Consider the following 20,712-nt stretch of genomic DNA (forward strand, 5'->3'; position numbering starts at 1 on the left):
AAAGCAGCGACATTCAGATGGCGATGAGAAGTGTGCTCGCAGAACGGCTGCCCAATTAACCTCCATCGCATGGCTCCGTGGAGGGGCCCCGGAGTTATAATAAGCCCACCGGAGAGCAGCCTGTGCTGGGCAGATGGCAGCTCACAAACCCCTGAGGAGGACAGAGGGGGATGCAGGTGCTACATGTTTCTACTGAACACTTTACAGAGAAGCCACAGGTGCTTTTATGCACATTGAATCGAAAGTCTCAAATTGCAATACACCTCCTGTTGCTACAGCATATTTCGCATATGCATAATGTAAAGCTAATTAGATAGCATTCATTTTCTTGTGGTTAGAGGGATCTTTTCCTTGACATGGTAAAAGGCAGACTCAAGCGACTCCAGGGAAAAATTACACTTTTGCAGCAATTCAAAACATGTCAAAAGGAAATCATTTCTTAAATTTGGGCAACTAGGGTGTCTTGTAGGAATCTCCAGAATTCGATTTGAATTTGAGTAAGACAAACTAAATTAACCTCCAATTAATTATTTTGAGCTCAAATGATTTCCAATACACTGTATGCTTTCATGGGAGCAGTATAGAATACAATATTCTGCATGTTGCTTCTATGAAGTGCTATCATTATTCTATACATCTCTCCCCTTTGGGATTCTCTCTGTAGCACAACACTCCACAAATCAAACGGCACAATCTTGTGATGCACTGCTGAAAATCGAAATGGTCAAATGCAAAAGAATACTTCTCAGGCTATCTAGCCTATAGTACAGGTCATCCTGCTTGACCAAGGACATCTCTCTGTCTGTGCTATATCCTGTGTTGAACAGAGTAGCTCTCTGACTATTGATTGACTGCTCTACTAACCCGGTTCCATTTCCATCTGTTACGGAAAAATTCGCCGACATGCTAAAACAGTTACCTTTCAAAAGCTGCCTCATAATATATTGATTGAATTTAAGTTCATAAAAGAAGAACTATCCACACACAGGCAGCTGGAATTTCTGCATGACTCGAGGTTGAAAAGGAAATGTGCAAGAGTGGCACTGAACTGCGTCTTCTTCCTGTCCTGGCAGCGTCATGTAATCGGCTGACCAATCATGGGTTACCATGGTAATTGTGGGCATGGACAAAGATAAGTATGGCGGAAAGAGACTGTAAGGGGGTTCAAGCATATAGTGATGCATTTCCTGGTAAAATAGCGTAGGACATGATGCACTGTGAGCATGTTTATGTATGCAGGCAATGCTTGGGAGTCACAAAGCAAGATGGTGGGAGAGAGTTGGTAGGCTTGTGTGTGAGAGAGAGTGTGTGTAACACACACGGCCAAATGAAACAAAATCGCAAACGAGCAAAGAGCATGTACACGCTGGAATTAGAATGCACGGTAGTGAATGACTGAAAACAGACGGGCCGCCAGCGTCAATGCCGTCAAAAGCGGCATGCACTTCAAATTAGAAAGCAAGTCCATTTCTCGCATCTACGCGAAGCAATGCTCGCTCACGTTTCGTTTGGCCTACAAGAGTGTGTGAGTGTGAGTACGAGTGTTTGAGAGAGACAGAGAGTCCGCGTGTGGGTGAGCGAGAGCGTGCGCGTAGTTGTTTGCTTTGTTTCTCATCCTCTTAACTTTATCCCAGTCTGTACGCTGCTACTTATCTCTGATGAGTTTTAGAGATGAGAACACACTCGCTCGCTCTGGTTTATCCAGCACTCCACGCAGGTTCTCTGTTTGCCTAATTCATCTGGAGTTACATCCCATTGCCTCTCATTACAACATTCATCCCATAATCCAGGAGAGAAGATGGTAATTATTATTGCCCTGTGCCGCTTGGGCTTCATCTGGAGCAGTATCACCCTCAGTCTGTGGTAGTACTCATGACAGCAGGAGGAGAACTGTCTGTTCGTGAGACTCAGATGATTCATCTGGCGGTCTCTGAATAATTGGCTTTTTCTTTTCTTACACAGACATGAAATACGCATTTTCTTTTCAACCACGCTCAACTTCACTTATGGTGGGATGCTGAGTGAGCCAAAACAGATCTCTCCACCTCCTGTGTGGTCACTCTGTCACAGCCTGATAGTCACAGGCTGGTTTGTCAGAGGTCAGTAGAGACCTGACAAACAGAAATAAGTGGCAAGCACCATTCAACATTGCTCGTGTCATATGGAAGGCACAACTGACCACCTAAGATCAATAAAAAAGGTACATATTTAAAAGAGGGATATTCACACCTAAAACACATACAGGAGGAGCGGTTCAGAACCACAGGAGGAGCGGTTCAGAACCTCAGGAGGAGCGGTTCAGAACCTCAGGAGGAGCGGTTCAGAACCTCAGGAGGAGCGGTTCAGAACCTCAGGAGGAGCGGTTCAGAACCTCAGGAGGAGCGGTTCAGAACCTCAGGAGGAGCGGTTCAGAACCTCAGGAGGAGCGGTTCAGAACCTCAGGAGGAGAGGTTCAGAACAGGGAAATGTTATCGTCAAGGAGCGGTCATGGGGCAATAGATAATGAGACAACCTCGTCACCAGTCCTAGACAGTAAATGCTTACCTGCTATTACCTTTCTGTATAAACAATTCTCTTGTTAAATTGTAGAATATGTATTGTGTACAGTATGAAAATAAGCGATCCTCTGCATTCTTTAAAAAAGGGTCAGAGAATCTAAGTTACAGAATTTAGCTTTGCATTGTATGTGTTGCCTTGCAAAGCAAGTGAATACTTCCTCTCTGGTGTCACCAGTAGTTTGTGGGCATGGACAAATGCTTCCTCGTTGCCAATGGAAAATGACAAACTATTTCATTAAGCAGAGAGAAAGACTGCTATAAACATGGTCTGTTGAGCTGGAAACTTGGATTCTTCACGACTTACAGAATGTCTCAGAAAACTCCATATATTTGGACCAAACCACCACCTACTGTCTCTGGATGTGAAGCATCAATATCAAGTGAAGGCTGGGGCCCAGAAATGTTTTTCCTTTTCTACAAGGGAGATTAAGGTCAATAATCAGTACACTACAGCACAGATGGGTGGACGGGCAGATTTATCCACTACCCAGCAGAGAGAAAAGCCTCAGCAGCTAGAGAGAGAGAGAGAGAGAGAGTGTTAGCAATTGATGTTATTCTTCAATAACAAACTCCAAAGCATATCAGGGGGAGAAAAAAATAGGTTTATTTGAGAAGGACAAATCAAGAGGTTATGCTGGGAGGTAGATGTTCAGTCTCCCCTGTCCTCAGCTTTTCTCCACTGAACAAAGGACCAGGATGCCATTTATAGGATGGCAGGATGCCAACCCACCCTAGCCCAGGGTTGACAAATCAGAAGTCCTTGCAGTACAACTGGCCAAATAACAAGTATCCTGCTCCAGACTCAATGTACAGAACGTAGCACAAGTAGCTCAGTTCAGGAGTGACATTCCACAGATTCTAAACAGCGGTTGAACTGAAACCAAACTCCTATTTACAGTTCACTATTGACCATTAGTACTATATTTAGTACTCTCATCCTTTCAAACGCTCCATTGTGTATTTATCTTCAAAATATTATTGTGAGAGCTTACAGCAGAAGCTTAACTAGAGAACACCCAATCAAAACCTAATTCTGGTCTATTTGCCATTTACAGTAAGCGTAAATAAGTCCCCACAGTTGTATTATATACTAAGAACTGAAATCAGCTTCTGAACCTCAAAAAGGTTCAATGGCGTTCACTGTCAAAAGCTGTGTGGTGTTCTTTCATTCAAGCAACAACTCCACCGTTGACAGGCTGGGGGCATCTATAGCAAAGCCCCCCTGCTGTGCTTATCTACATCGTATGGCCAGATCACACCACTCTACTGTGAAAACCAGCTGGTCAAAAAGGAGACTTGTGTTAAGATCCTTTGATTCTGCATATTTAGCAGGATATCCAGACGCGAGAAATCCTAGTTTGAGCACTGACCTCAACGATAAAGGTACTGTAATGTACACATCAATGGAGGAAATGAACATTCCCAGTATAACCTTGAAATATCAAATCCCAAGGTATTTGATATTTGTAATGAAAGAAAAACATTGTTTGAGACTAGATTGAACATTTCACCTAGCTGTTTGTAATCACTGGATTCAGTGGGATCGTGTGGGTCTAACTTGTGGAAGGATGCATTCACATCATAATCTATTTTATATCATAGAGTATAATCTTACATTCTGACCAACCCGGTGTCCTCATCAACAGCTGTGAATGAGGTAATCAGAGTCGCAGCTCAATAGTGATTCAGGTATATATTGAGTCAGAGACATCATCAAACGTGTGAAGCTCGAGACGTCAGACAAGGGTTTTGATTAGACAGATGAAAAATGATGATTTTGCAGCATTGATCTAAATATGGAGCGTTTTTCAAAACTTTAAGAAGTACCTTCTGTACAGCCAATAAAGACCTTTCAAAACATCTGATTGAAGAAAATAACATTGTCAATTGGGGACTATTAAAAGTCCCACAGCTTTCTATTTTGACATATTACATTTCCTTTATGATGTAAAGGGTGCTGTGGGTCATCATACAGCAACCATACAAAAACATGGGCAAAGTAGCACAAATCTTCCTCAGGCAAAAAAGGGAGCAATTCATTGTCAAGCAAAAAACATAATGAGCTGACCCAAAATAAATTACTGCCACTGCTGTGCACTTGAAAGTGGTGAATGTAAAAATCCCAGATAAAATTGTTATACTATTTCGACACCCTGCTGATCCCTTCTAGGAGTCAGAGTGAGGATATGGCATGAAAATTTATGTTATTTCTGCTCAATGCAGCACTATTCTTCCAGATGACACACAAAACACATCAGCATTTTTCATTTTTTGTGAATGGGGTGGTGTACCTAATAAACTGGCCAGTGTATATTCCACCAAAACGGATCACTAGCAATTTTGTCAAAACTAGTGGTTAGATTCTAACACCAGAAAAAAATATGTACACTCTGCACAGCTGTATATTCTACAGAGTAGTCTGTATGATAGAAAGCATGTTAACTGTGAGGCAGGTTAGATGACCTGAGAGAAAGTGGGAAGAATATTTTTTCTTATCTTGCCAAAGGGCTGTCAGTCAAGTAAATAGCCGCAGGGCAGGAGCACAGACGCCTTTCCTCCACTGCTATGGGGAGCACCAAAAGGGTAGTGACAAAGTCCCAAATGATAGTGAACGACAGTGACAGAGTCATCCAGTATTGGATTCCAAGTCAAACAGATCATGTGTGAAATGTCAACGGATCCTCAGCGCAACCCATCACGCACAGTGTATTTTATTTGACAAACTTGGTGACACTGCTTAGGTAATAGTGAGACAGGTGTACTTTATGCATGACTACCTCCCCTTCCACCGCTCTAGAGGAGGTGGGTGTGGCACGGGTCATAGCTCCAAACCGCTCCTGACTGTCCCCTATGGAGGTTAAGTCCATTATGAACCTCCCGAGGAGGGTTTTGGATCGACTGCAGTGTGGCAGTCCCTCTTATGTTTAATTTTAGCTCAGCGTTATAGGCCTAGCGAGCGCCGATCGAGCTGCTGAGAGAGCACCCTTCTGCATTTTAATTGTGTGAGAGGGTGTCAGCTTGTGTTACCTGTCAGTCTGTAATACCTTCATGTTTCAAGCAGACCACCATAGTCCCTGTGCCCAAGAACGCCAAGGTAACCAGTCTAAATGACTATAGCATTCACATCTGTAGCCATGAAATGCTTTGAAAGGCTGGTCATGGCTCACATCAACGCCATTATCCCAGGCCCACTCCAATTCACATACCGCCCCCAACAGAACCATAGATACATTTACATTACATTTTAGTCATTTAGCAGACGCTCTTATCCAGAGCGACTTACAGTAGAGTGCATACATTTTATTACATTTTACATACTGAGACAAGGATATCCCTACCGGCCAAACCCTCCCTAACCCGGACGACGCTATGCCAATTGTGCGTCGCCCCACGGACCTCCCGGTTGCGGCCGGCTGCAACAGAGCCCGGGCGTGAACCCAGAGACTCTGGTGGCGCAGCTAGCACTGTGATGCAGTGCCCTAGACCACTGCGCCACCCGGGAGGCCGATGGCGCAATCTATATTGCACTCCACACTGCCCTCTTTCACCTGGACCACCTATGTGAGAACAACACATCCGCCACACTGACCCTCAACACAGGGGCCCTTCAGGGTGCGTGCTTAGTCCCCTCCTGTACCCCCGGTTCACCCACGAATGTGTGGCCTCGCACGACTCCAACACCATCATTAAGTTTGCTGACGACAACGGTGGTAGGCCTGATCACCGACAACGAGACCACCTATAGAGAGGTGGTCAGTACCCTGGCAGTGTGGTGCCAGGACAACCTCTCCCTCAACGTCAGCAAGACAAAGGCGCTGATCGTGGACTACAGAAAATGGAAAGCCGAGCACGCCCCCCTTCACAGGGCTGTATTGGAGCGGGTCAAGAGCTTCAAGTTCATTAGTGTCGACATCACTAAGGAATGAACATGGTCCACACCAGTTGAGGCTCCTCAGAGGAAGGGGAGGACATCCTCCTCAGAGAATTTCATATAAATAAAAAGTCAGACAAAAAAAAAATGTAAGTTATCCTTTTTAGATAAAACGATACTAAATAGTCATGTCTCCAATTAATTGATTAAAAACAACTGTTTTGCAATGAATGTCTACAGTAGCCTCAGCAGCACTCTGTAGGGTAGCACCATGGTGTAACCGGAGGACAGCTAGTTTCCATCCTCCTCTGTGTGTAGCGGTTAGCGGTCATGAAATGACGGTTTGGCTTGGAATACATTTTTTTGCCAGGACACAGAAAGCTGACGTGTTGTGCACTGAAGTCCACAAGCGATGGGAAAAGGTGAGAGGAGAGTGCATAGATGTAATAAGTAATTATACAACAATCAAATGGATCATGCTGTTTGTATGTGGCTGCTATGAAAATGAACTGTGTTTGTGTATTCATTCCTCCGATTCTTTTGAAAAACGTTTCTTAAAACGGAAGCAAACGGAACAGGGATAAACATACCTGAATTTGTTCAATAGAAACTGGTTTGCAACTGCTGGACTAATGATTACACCCTAGATAAGCTAGGTACAGCCAAGAGTGTGCAAGATGGTAAAAAAAAAGAATTATTGACCTGTGCACCTGTTGTAAGCTTTCATTCATAGGTTAGGTTTTAGTAACCTTGTGATGGGTATAAGGACATTGAGTATCATGTAGCAGCCTAAACCTATCAATGTTACATTGAGCTGGTTGAATAGAATATGAATGAGTCATCCAAAGCTGTAATAAAAATAAGGCCATGCTCATAAAAAACATAATCGTACTCCCTCATCTTAAAACAGCATTGACTGTCACTGGTCCACACACACCAACATAGTCGTGAATAAGGCATGACAACGCCTCTTCCCCTTCAGGAGGCTGAAAAGATTTGGCATGGGCTTTCAGATCCTCAAAAAGTTCTCCAGCTGCACCATTGAGAGCAATTTGACTGGTTGCGTCACCACTTGGTATGGCAACTGCTTGGCATCCAACTACAAGGCACTATGGAGGGTAGTGCGTATTGGCCAGTATATCAATGGGGCCGAGATCCCTGCCATTCAGGACCTCTATAGCAGACGGTGTGTCAGAAGGCCCTAAAAATGGTTATAGACTCCAGTCACCCAAGTCATAGACTGTTCTCTCTGCTACCACCGCATACAGCAAGCAGTAGCGATGCACCAAGTCTGGAACCAACAGGACCCTGAACAGCTCCTACCCCCAAGCCATCAGACAACTAAATAGTTATCCAAACATCTACCTGGACTATCTGCATTCACTCTATTTGCAACTTTGACTCATCACATGCTGCTGCTTCTGTTTATTATCTAGCCTATTGCCTAGTCCCTACTTATATGTACATACACTACATGAACAAAAGTATGTGGACACGTGCTCGTCGAACATCTCATTCCAAAATCATGCGGTTTAATATGGAGTTGGTCCCACCTTTGCTGCCATTACAGCCTCCACTCTTCTGGGAAGGCTTTCTACTAGTTGCTGGAACACTGCTGCAGGGATTTGCTTCCATTCAGCCACAAGAGCATTAGTGAGGTCGGGCACGGATGTTGGGTGATTACGCCTGGCTCGCAATCGGCATTCCAAAGTTGTTCAATGGGGTTAAGGTCAGGGCTCTATGTGGGCCAGTCAAGTTCTTCCACGCCGATCTCGACAAACCATTTGTGTATGGACCTCGCTTTGTGCATGGGGGCATCGCCATGCTGAAACAGGAAACGGCCTTCCTCAAACTGTTGCCACAAAGTTGGAAGCACAGAATAGTCTAGAATGTCATTGTACACTATAGTATTAAGATTTCCCTTCACTGGAACTGAAGGGCCTATCCCGAAGATTCGTCTGTCGGACTGTCAGACGGTGAAGCGTGATTCATCACTCCAGAGAATGTGTTTCCACTGCTCCAGAGTCCAATGTCGGCAAGCTTTACACCACCCCAGCCAACACTTGGCATTGCGCATGGTGATCTTAGGATTGTGCTTGGCCATGGAAACCCATTTCCCAAAGCTCCCGATGAACAGTTCTTGTGCTGATGTTGCTTCCAGAGGCAGTTTGGAATATGGTAGTGAGTGTTGCAACTGAGGACAGACATTTGTTATGCACTTCAGCGTTCCTGTTCTGTGAGCTTGTGTGGCATACCACCTTGTGGCTGAGCCGTTGTTGCTCCTAGACGTTTGCACTTCAAAATAACAGCACTTACAGTTGACCGGGACAGGTCTAGCTGGGCAGAAATTTGACGAACTGATTTGTTGGAAAGGTGGCATCATATGACGGTGCCACTTTGAAAGTCACTTAGATCTTCAGTAAGGCCATTCCACTGCCAATGTTTCCCTATGGAGATTGCATTGCTGTGTGCTTAATTTTATACACCTGTTAACGGGTGTGGCTAAAATAGCCAAATCCACTAATTTGAAGGGGTGTCCACATACGTCTGTATATGTATATATATATACACTGCTCAAAAAAATAAAGGGAAGACTTAAACAACACAATGTAACTCCAAGTCAATCACACTTCTCTGAAATCAAATTGTCCACTTAGGAAGTAACACTGATTGACAATAAATTTCACATGCTGTTGTGCAAATGGAATAGACAAAAGGTGGAAATTATAGGCAATTAGTAAGACACCCCCAAAAAAGGAATGGTTCTGCAGGTGGTGACCACAGACCACTTCTCAGTTCCTATGCTTCCTGGCTGATGTTTTGGTCACTTTTGAATGCTGGCAGTGCTTTCACTCTAGTGGTAGCATGAGACGGAGTCTACAACCCACACAATTGGCTCAGGTAGTGCAGTTCATCCAGGATGGCACATCAATGCGAGCTGTGGCAAGAAGGTTTGCTGTGTCTGTCAGCGTAGTGTCCAGAGCATGGAGGCGCTACCAGGAGACAGGCCAGTACATCAGGAGACGTGGAGGAGGCCGTAGGAGGGCAACAACCCAGCAGCAGGACCGCTACCTCCGCCTTTGTGCAAGGAGGAGCACTGCCAGAGCCCTGCAAAATGACCTCCAGCAGGCCACAAATGTGCATGTGTCAGCATATGGTCTCACAAGGGGTCTGAGGATCTCATCTCGGTACCTAATGGCAGTCAGGCTACCTCTGGCGAGCACATGGAGGGCTGTGCTGCCCCACAAAGAAATGCCACCCCACACCACGACTGACCCACCGCCAAACCGGTCATGCTGGAGGATGTTGCAGGCAGCAGAACGTTCTCCACGGCGTCTCCAGACTGTCACGTGCTCAGTGTGAACCTGCTTTCATCTGTGAAGAGCACAGGGTGCCAGTGGCGAATTTGCCAATCTTGGTGTTCTCTGGCAAATGCCAAACATCCTGCACGGTGTTGGGCTGTAAGCACAACCCCCACCTGTGGACGTCGGGCCCTCATACCACCCTCATTGAGTCTGTTTCTGACCGTCTGAGCAGACACATGCACATTTGTGGCCTGCTGGAGGTCATTTTGCAGGGCTCTGGCAGTGCTCCTCCTTGCACAAAGGCGGAGGTAGCGGTCCTGCTGCTGGGTTGTTGCCCTCCTACGGCCTCCTCCATGTCTCCTGATGTACTGGCCTGTCTCCTGGTAGGGCCTTCATGCTCTGAACACTACGCTGACAGACACAGCAAACCTTTTTGCCACAGCTCGCATTGATGTGCCATCCTGGATGAACTGCACTACCTGAGCCACTTGTGTGGGTTGTAGACTCCGTCTCATGCTACCACTAGAGTGAAAGCACCGCCAGCATTCAAAAGTGACCAAAACATCAGCCAGGAAGCATAGGAACTGAGAAGTGGTCTGTGGTCACCACCTGCAGAACCATTCCTTTTTTGGGGGTGTCTTGCTAATTGCCTATAATTTCCACCTTTTGTCTATTCCATTTGCACAACAGCATGTGAAATTTATTGTCAATCAGTGTTGCTTCCTAAGTGGACAATTTGATTTCACAAAAGCGTGATTGACTTGGAGTTACATTGTGTTGTTTAAGTGTTCCCTTTATTTTTTTGAGCAGTGTATATACACACAGACGTATCTACCTCCATTCTCATACCCCTGCACATCAACTCTGTTCTGTGACCCGTGTATATAGCCAAGTTATCATTACGCATTGTGTATTTATTCCTTGTTCTCATTTCTCTGAATTTCTGGGAAAGGCCAGTAAGTAATAATTTCACTGTTATTCTACACCTGTTATTTACGAAGCATGTGACACATAAAATTGTATTTGATGTTAGCAGGGCTGGGTGGTAACTAATGGCAAACAAGACCTGACATGTCTTCTACTGTACACGTGCAGCACAAACTGCTGCCATGTATTCTATATTTGAAGAAGCAGCACTCACACAGGAGTATCTTACACCCTATGGTCCACTGCAAAGATGTGAAACTCCATGCGATCCCTCATTTCATCATAAAAGGGCTAAATTGGACAGACATTTGAGAGAATTAGGCTAGGTGTTAAAGGTCTTTTGAGGTCTGACAGTTTGTCAAGTGATCTCCTCAGCTCCCTCCATGCTAACAGATCTCATTGACAACATAAACAGATCCACAGTAATGTAATATGGCACCAGCTACAGGAGTGCATCTATGTGAGACTGAGTACTTGGCCAAATGCATGCTCCAAGTGCTAAATTTACTCATCAGTTCACCCCAGCATCGGCACTACTCTGCATTCTGACCGCTAGCGTGAAGTGCACAGCACTAATTCATATTTCCTATTTGCCCATCATATTGTAAACACATGCCCGCAAGTGATATTTTTTTTTGCCCCAGGATTTTTGTTTTTGATACAACATATTTACAATAAAACCACAAAGAATTCATCTCAAATGAGTTTGATTTAGGAAATCTGTTCAAGTATTCCAACAAATACAAGGTATGAAATGATCGTATTGGAAAATAACAAACTATTTTTAGGCTTCGTTGTTGTCAATTTGCAGTGTACACACTATTTTAATTATGTTCCGGCCCCAACCATCCCCTGACAAATCTGCCTGCGGCTGAATCTAGTTACCTACCCCTGTTGTAACATATTATTGAAAAAATATTAAGCCTCTATCAGCTTGGTGTTTAAACCACTGCTTAGTTCGTTTTACGGTACTTGGACTACACAATGTGGTTGATATTGATAAGCACATTTCATGGAAGAGTTTTGGTTACATTTTATATTAGGTCTACATTATTTTCCAATTTACTTGGCATTTATTAATATAATATTCTAAATATATAACGGTACTTGCTAAAACAGAACTGTGGACATATCCTATGCATTGTCCCTAGAACGGTAAATTAGCATGTAGCCTACCTTGAATGTGTTGGTTGACCACATTTTCCAGTCGGTCCAGTCGCTCTATAATCTTCAGAGTTTCTCCCTTGTTGTCATCTTCAAACTTTCTCTCCGGTTCTGGCTCTGAGACTTTGGTGCTCACATTGGCCACATAATTAGTGATCCAGCCGACGTAGAGAAGACAGACAATATTGGTCATGCCACTCAAAATTACGCATGTCGACACCAAAGTTTTGGTTCTCCTAGAGCAGACCATCATCGCGACATCCCTCCATACGGTCCAATGCGTATACAAACGCAATATAAAAAGCTCACAAAACTAAATGACAATACCGTAGTTTCAGATAATCCAGGAGTATAGCCTTCCAGCTGCTGAGATTGACAGCAACGCAAACACAGAAACGTAAATTCGTAGATGCACTATACTATACCGTACCGGGCACCAACTGAAATCCGCTGCTACAAAGTAATCATAGAGCTGGCGGCCAATGAAATCCTCCGGAAATGCACAGTGCATATCCAATCATTACACTATCCAATTGTAGCATGGGAGGCGTGTTCTCCACAATTCTCTCGTTCTTCAAATGAGACAGAATTTTGACGTTGGTTAGGGGACCATTTTGCTAACCTTAACCTCATTCTCCTCACCAGAGCCCCTTTTCCCAAAAGCATCTATAGGGCTAAATTCATCGTTAGAACCTTCGTAGGAGCATCATTAAATCTCCGAGCTGTTTCCCAAAACCATCGTTATTAACGTTGCACTTAAAAACGCGAATAATCTAACGCCTTCCTCAGACCACTCATAGAACAGCTAAATGCGTCGTTAGATGCTTTTTCCCATCCCGCGTCACTTTATACACAGAAGAACTCCGCTAAACATAGAATCACAGTGTTTATCAGTCTCTCTGTGACCGCCAATAACTTCCACAACAAAGTTGACTACAAATACAAAGTTACTAAATTCTTTGCTTCAAATGAAAACCGAGATTACTGCATTCAAATAGCCTACCTACAGTATGGGCCTATATATTTAAACGATATTCAAATAAATGTAATGTTCATTCAATTTAGTTTTATTTTGCCATTTGGCTACTGTCAAAATTCTGCCCTCAATATATTTAATGATGTGTAGCTTAACATGTAAGCAATGATGTTATCACGTTTAAGGTAGGACCCACATGCAGACAGTCGAAGTAACTCCTGGAAACAGGAGACAAAGGGCTGTGAGACATGGTTTTAATTCTAGACACAGGAAAGGTAGGAAGTATACAGAGGGTACGGGGCAACAGAGGACAAACAGCAGAGGGGCAAATGATCTTGGGTGTAGCCGTGTGGCTATAGCGGCGTGCCAGCGCATCTGGCTTGACCTTCTTGGATACCGGTCGGTGCTGTGGAAGCAAAGTGGCCCGGGCCTTACTGAACCCCTCCCGGGGGTCCTTGTACTCCGCGGGGCTGGCGGAGGTCCGGGGCAATTGCCAAGCTCCCAGGAAGACGTTCCGGGGCAGGCAGAACTGACTTCAGGCAATGAGTGTGGCAGGACGGGCTCCAGCCCACAATGGCACCAGTAGCCCAGTTAATTGAATCCCAATACCAAGGGGACCTGTGGAGACTCAACTAGCAGGAATTGGATTGTCTCGCTGTGGTTCCCTGACACTCATAGATTGATGGGGATGGTATGGTGGGTGGCCTGGCCTGGCCTATAGAGCGCCCATCCAGCGCTCTAACATCCATGGGAATAGAGTAGGGTTGTGTTGGGATGCCTAGCTCGGATGCCAGGGTAACATCCATAGAAGACTCTCAACGGCCCCTGAGTTGATGAGTACCTGGAGAGACTTGGACTGGTCGCCCTACAGCAGGACGAGTAGGGGAGAAGAAAAATTATCATTAAGACCCACCAGAGTACTCACTCCAATGAGTGATCTAGGTCTCTTGAAGGGACAGGTAGACACATAATGACCGGCAGTACCGCAATACAGACAACTCTGGGTGTCAGGTCTGCGTATGCGTTTGGCTGGAGACAGCCTAGCCCCACCGAGCTGCATCGGCTCGGGAAGAGGTGAATCGGCAGTCTTCGTAGGCTTTTGGAGGAACTCGGGTAAACTCAGATTCCCTCAGGGACGTAGACACCGGGGACTTCCAGAGTTCATCAGATGCAAGGTGGGATCCTTGAGTGAGCGATTGGAACCACAATCAGACCTCTTCTCCAGGCTCCAGGCACCCTCCGCTGCTAGCGTGCGGAATTCCACTACATAGTCTGCCACACTGAGGGAGTCCTGCCGCAGCTGGAGTAACTTCCAGGCTGCCCCTCTCCCGGACACCAGAGCCTCAAACCTATTTCACCTACACCACGAATCCCTCCAGACTGAAGCATACGGCCAACTGTTGTTCCCAAATGTCTGTAGCCCAGGCGAGGGCCCTCCCGGACATCAGCGTGATAAGGTACGCTATCTTAGAGCGGTCTGAGGGGAAGGAGGAAAGCTGCAGCTCCATGACCAGGGAACACTGAGCGAGAAGCACCCGACAGGTGCCCGACTCTCCATCGAAGCGCTCCGGGGGAGGTAAGCAGGGTTTCCGGGAAACTGGGGTGACGGCACTGCTACCACCCGGGTTACTGAGGGGCTGGGAGGTTACTGTCACGGTAGGCTGCCTAGTAGACAACCCATGCAATCGCTCCCGCAATGTGTTCAATGCTAGGTCGTGACGTTCAGCCACAGCCTGGAACCCTTCCATCAGGCTGCGAAGCAACTCCTCGTGCCTACCAATGGTGGCTCCTTGGGAGGAGATGGCGTTGCGGAGCTGGTCCAAGTCTGCTGGGTCAGTCATGGCCAGTTTGTACTATCACGTTTAAGGTAAGACCCAAATGCAGACTGTCTAAGTAACAATGTTTATTACAAATGGGGCAGGCAAACAACAGGTCAAGGCAGACAGGGGTCAATAATCCAGAGAGGGTGTAAGGCACCGGAACAACAGGCGGGCTCAGGGTCAGGTCAGGCAGAGGTTGGTAATCCAGAGTAGAGGCAATGGTACAGGATGGCAGGCAGGCTCAGGGCAGGCAGAATGGTCAATACCGGGAAAACTAGGAAACAGGAACAAATCGAGAGACAGGAGCAGAGGGGAAAACGCTGGTAGGCCTGATGAAACAACATTTATCTGGCAACAGATAAACAGAAAACACACATATAAATACACAGGGGATAATGGGGAAGTTTGGGGACACCTGGAGGGGGGTGGAGACAAACACAAAGACAGGTGAAACAGATCAGGTTGAGACAGATGTGCCTAATCTTGATTTAGTGCATTGTTACAGGTTAAGCATTAGAATAAAATACCTCAATATTTGCAGCCATAGGTGATAATCTCCCTAGGAGCTGATCCGTGGTCAGTATTGTGGAATAATTTGAATGTTATGGTAAGATTTGAATGGAGAAAGCTGAGCCGAGAGCAGCGCTGCCTTCTATTCGATCCTATCGGCCTCAACGACGAGCTTAACGAACGTTCTGTACGCAGTGTTTTGAGAAATGAACGTTACATATTTGGCAGTTTTAACGATGCATCTTTCTTACAACACTAGTAAGCCTAAATACCATCGGTATCAGGAAACCGGATCTACTGTGTCTCCTTATCGGTAAAATGGAAAATTATGATGCAGTACTCAATGAGCCCACAGGGGGCCTCCTTTCATAGACATTATTGTTAGGCTACCCAAGCAGTTATTCATGATCCAACATCACATATTGTTTAAGACTTCACCGATTATTGAGACTTTCAAATCCTATGTAAAGTTACACATTTAAAATGTATATTGAAATGATTTCTATAACAATAATTGTAAAATACATCCATAGGATCATACATTATTTTGAATAATGCAGGCTTGTTCCGAATAGCCTACCACCACTATACAGCTAGCTGAGACCATTTGCCAACAGCAGAGACAGGTGAGAGAGGAGCGGTTCAAATCATTTCTATGATGGCCAATGAGAGACAGAAGTGACAGGAGCCTCCCCATCTCCCTGACACAGAGAGCTGGAGCGCTAACATAACATCAGAGCACCAACAGATGGATTCCGCAGATAGTGCCTTGAGGCAGCAGCTTTGATCTTTGTCTTTCATGCGATGGTTCACTAAATTACTTCTTCACCTTTACAGCCTCACCATAAACCTCATTCACCAAGATGAGCGCCTGGAAGGACAGAGCTGATGGATGAAATATGCATATGAGCACTGAAATATTAAATTAATCCAATTGAAACTTTCACATGACTTTCTCATGCTGCAAAAGTAGGAAGGAGTTACCATTGGAATAGCATGTCTTTGTACGAAACAGCAAAGATACTGCCAATTATATTTTGTATTTTATTTCAAGGTTTAAAGGAAATACCTTGTGATAATAGTGTTAAAGGAGCAGTTGGCTAAGTCTACTGAAGACCTATCAATTTGTTTCCAAGTCATTTGTCAACGTATTGTGACATGGAATCTATGTGGGAAATACATTGGATTTGCAATAAGCCATTAACCCCTCAAAACTAAAAAGGATTATGTCATCATGATGACACATTTTTAACAGACAATCCTAAATCAAATCAAACGTGAAATGCACTTTAAATAATGTTTGAATAGATTTAATCCTATTCTTTAACTTTAGTTGATATGGAGACGTGAATCCAACATATCAGTTATTAGTTTCTAGACAAACTGGAGTTGTCAGACTAAGTCAGTGGCACAAAAGATACATTTCCTTCAAATGTTGATATTTGGTTGTGTTGACAACCAAATACAATTCAAAATCACTTTTGCAATACAGTAAATAGCCTATAAACTTGTTAACAAATTATGTTTAGTCTCCAACTAAACCAAAAATAGAATTTTAAGTATGGGATTAAGCCAGTGGCTCAGATGAAACTATCCAAGCATTAGATACATCTCCTGTAATGTTGATATTTGGTTGCATTGTCAAGCAAACACAATAAATATTACTTTTGTAATACCACTACTAACATAAAGTTAAGGTTATTTTAGAAACTAATGTAATAGTATTTATTCAACCTTAAAATTAGTAACAGTTCCATGGCCACGTTTTGAGGTTACTGTAACTCTAAATATATTATGTATTGTTCCCACATGCTTCAAGAGGGCCACCATTGTTCCTGTTCCCAAGAAAGCTAAGGTAACTGAGCTAAACAACTATCGCCCCGTAGCACTCACTTCTATCATCATGAAATGCTTTGAGAGACTAGTCAAGGATCATATCACCTCCACCCTACCTGACACCCTAGACTCCAATTTGCTTACCTCCCCAATAGGTCCACAGACGAAGCAATCGCAATCACACTGCACACTGCCCTAACACATCTGGACAAGAGGAATACCTATGTAAGAATGCTGTTCATCGATTACAGCTCAGAATTTAACACCATAGTACCCTCCAAACTCATCATTAAGCTCGAGACCCTGGGTCTCGACCCCGCCCTGTGCAACTGGGTCCTGGTGGTGAGGGTAGGAAACAACATCTCCACCCCGCTGATCCTCAACACTGAGGCCTCAAAAGGGTGCGTTCTCAGCCCTCTCCTGTAGTCCCAGTTCACCCATGACTGCGATCATCATCAATCATCAAGTTTGCAGACAACACTACAGTGGTAGGCTTGATTACCAACAACAATAAGACGGCCTACACGGAGGAGTTGAGGGCCCTCGGAGTGTGGTGTCAGGAAAATAACCTCACACTCAACGTCAACAAAACAAAGGAGATGATCGTGGACTTCAGGAAACAACAGAGGGAGCACCCCCCTATCCACATCGACAGGACAGTAGTGGAGAAGGTGGAAAATTAAGTTCCTCGGCGTACACATCATGGACAAACTGAAATGGTCCACCCAGACAGCGTGGCGAAGAAGGCGCAACAGCGGATTAATGCAGGGGCTTACCGGTGCTAAAGCCCCAGGCCCGTGGGGGGCTCAAGAGGCAGCAATAAATGAATATTTTTATTAAAATATGATTATTTTATATGTTTTCACTGCAACCGCCAACCACAGCAAGACTCAGGAGCTCGCGCTCAATGAGTGTGGACTGCCTGCTGCTGCTCTGCTAATCATCAGATGAGATGAGGTAGGGGGCCCACATGGTTAACTGGGGGGCCCTGCCTTGATTGGGTAAGTGATTAATCAAAAATAAAAATAAATAAATGTGACTGGTCAATTGTGTGAGTCAGGGGCTGGGCACAATAGGCAAAAAAAAAAAAAAAAAACTTTTATCCAACCACAGGAGCCCGCTCTCAATGTTCAAAATACATCAGAGAGCATAATTTAGCCACAGAGGATAAATAGTTAATAAAAAATAACTGTGGGTTAAGTTTTATCACAAGCACATCTGCCTAAATTAAGGAAACACAAACATAAAGTGTCTTAAAAGGACGTTGCACCACCACAAGCTGACAGAACAATTTCAATGTGCCTTGTCATAGATTCTACAAGTGGACCTAAACCATGCCAGGAAAATGCACCCCACAACATAAAATGTAATTTGTATCCCTTGTTTACTCAAGTGTTTCCTTTGTTTTTGCAGTTACCGGTATGCCTACAGGAAGGCCGCAGTTTTGGCAGCATGCGTGACAAATATTGGCTACAGCTTGCTGCATTGTGGCCATAGACATAATTCATAGAAGGGTTTTGTAAGCTCTTACCCTGGCAATGTGACTTATTAAAAAAGCCAAAGTCTATGATTTCCTTATCCGGCCCTGGGTCTGTGGAGATCTTCACAATTGCTATAATAATCTGTGCAGAATCTCGAACAGCATTGATCACTTGCACTGTATGTACTTTTAATATAATCTCAACTGCAATCCTGAGCCCTAGACTACTAATCAGGTTTGAGGAGTTAGCGAGGTAACTTTGGTTAACTCTGAGTTCAAATCAGGATAACCGGTACCATGAAAGTGGCTCACCTTTTAGCCAGATCAATTTCTAAGGCAATGAATCCTTCAAAACTAACCTGCTCAGGGGCAGGCTAACTCATTGCTAACTCCATTTATACTGAATTAAGTGTCTGAGCCACGAGTTGAGGACCAATGAAATCAGTTTCCCCTCCCTCTTGCAAAGATTGTGTCATCATCCCCTTCATTTGAGGAAGAGGACTGAATTAAATATTTTAGTAGTCAAATGTTTTTCTTTGTGTAATTGTTTTAAAATGTTAAAATACCTATCACGTTACACATTTAGTAATGAAGTATTTCCTTTCCAAACCGTACGTTTTTTGCGCGATTGTATTTTGAAATTTGCAAAAGGGTAATTGACAGATGGCAGTTTACACTTTAGTCAAGACTGGCAGCCATTGTTAGTGTCCCCATGAGTTGAACAGTCAAATTGCTCGGGTTTCAAAACCCTTCTATGGATTATATGTCTATGGCTACAATGCAGCTGTTCCACAGATAGAAGAAGGAGTGATAGGAGTGGGGGAAAAGCTGCTTGTGTATTTTCACAAAGCACACCAAAAGACAGCTTAAATGATAAGTAGCCTAATTAAATAAAGACGGTACTTCTAAAAGCCGATTTCACGCCATAGCCTGTTGAATTTAGAAGACAACTTTTCTTTCATTTTGATTTCAGCATAAAGGAAAATGTGGCACTGACTTGCCCATGGATTGATGTTTCAGCATTGTCTGAATGAAGAGTTTGGTGTTAAACTAGCCATGTACGGCATGCACACACTGTTACAATCCTGCTAAAGTTAGTGGCAGGCGGACGAGCAATATCCACCGTAATAGTACAGATGAAGTCTGATCTGGAACCAGCTAACTGAAGCCGGCATATCTTTTAAAATATCTAGCTTGCTTCGTAGTATACCACTCAGGTCATTTGGTTGTGCTATTAGTTGAGGCACAGTAATAACACTTTTTTTTTTAAATGTTCCAGAACTTTGGCGACAACTAGTCTTTTTTAAACCTCCTGCTTTGAGCTGAATGTGTAGTTCATATATGCATAATCTAAACCCAGCAAAAAAAGAAACATCCATTTTCAGGACCCTGTTTTTCAAAGATAATTCCTAAAAATCCAAATAACTTCACCAAAAGAAAGATGCCCTGCTCATCTGCGTGAACGTGCCTTAGGCATGCTGCAAGGAGGCATGAGGACTGCAGATGTGGCCAGGGCAATAAATTGCAATGGCCGTACTGTGAGACGCCTAAGACTACAGGGAGACAGGACAGACAGCTGATCGTCCTCGCAGTGGCAGACCACGTGTAACAACACCTGCACAGGATCGGTACATCCAAAAATCACACCTGCGGGACAGGTACAGGATGGCAACAACAACTGCCCGAGTTACACCAGGAACGCACAATCCCTCCATCAGTGCTCAGACTGTCCACAATAGGCTGAGAGAGGCTGGACTGAGGGCTTGTAGGCCTGTTGTAAGGCAGGTCCTCACCAGACATCACCGGCAACAACGTCATCTATGGGCACAAACCCACCGTCGCTGGACCAGACAGGACTGGCAAAAAGTGCTCTTTACTGATGAGTTGCGGTTTTGTCTCACCAGGGGTGATGGTCGGATTTGCGTTTATCGTCAAAGGAATGACCGTTACACCGTGGCCTGTAGCGGGATCGATTTGGAGGTGGAGGGTCCGTCATGCTCTGGGGCGATGTGTCACAGCATCATGTTGTCATTGCAGGCAATCTCAATGCTGTGCGTTTCTACAGGGAAGACATCCTCCTCCCTCATGTGGTACCCTTCCTGCAGGCTCATCCTGACATGACCCTCCCAATGACAATGCCACCAGCCATACTGCTCGTTCTGTGCGTGATTTCCTGCAAAACAGGAATGTCATTGTTCTGCCATGGCCAGCGAAGAGCCCGGATCTCAATCCCATTGAGCACGTCTGGGAACTGTTGGATCGGAG

General features: G+C 44.6%; 1 protein-coding gene across 3 annotated transcripts in view; it reads right to left on the minus strand.

Moving 5' to 3' along the window:
* The window catches only part of LOC129866785 (polypeptide N-acetylgalactosaminyltransferase 18-like), an 84,047-nt gene extending 71,732 nt beyond the window's left edge, over nucleotides 1-12,315 (minus strand). For 2 of the 3 annotated variants that reach the window (XM_055939671.1, XM_055939673.1), the window contains exon 1: nucleotides 11,838-12,315. In XM_055939671.1, coding sequence (XP_055795646.1) covers nucleotides 11,838-12,078 — 241 coding nt within the window. In that variant the 5' untranslated portion in view covers nucleotides 12,079-12,315. The remainder of the gene's footprint in view (nucleotides 1-11,837) is intronic. The other variant, XM_055939672.1, reaches the window with a different exon arrangement.
* Between the last annotated feature and the right edge of the window lie 8,397 nt (nucleotides 12,316-20,712).

Source organism: Salvelinus fontinalis, chromosome 12, assembly GCF_029448725.1.
Source record: "Salvelinus fontinalis isolate EN_2023a chromosome 12, ASM2944872v1, whole genome shotgun sequence".
Taxonomy (NCBI): Eukaryota; Metazoa; Chordata; class Actinopteri; order Salmoniformes; family Salmonidae; genus Salvelinus; species Salvelinus fontinalis.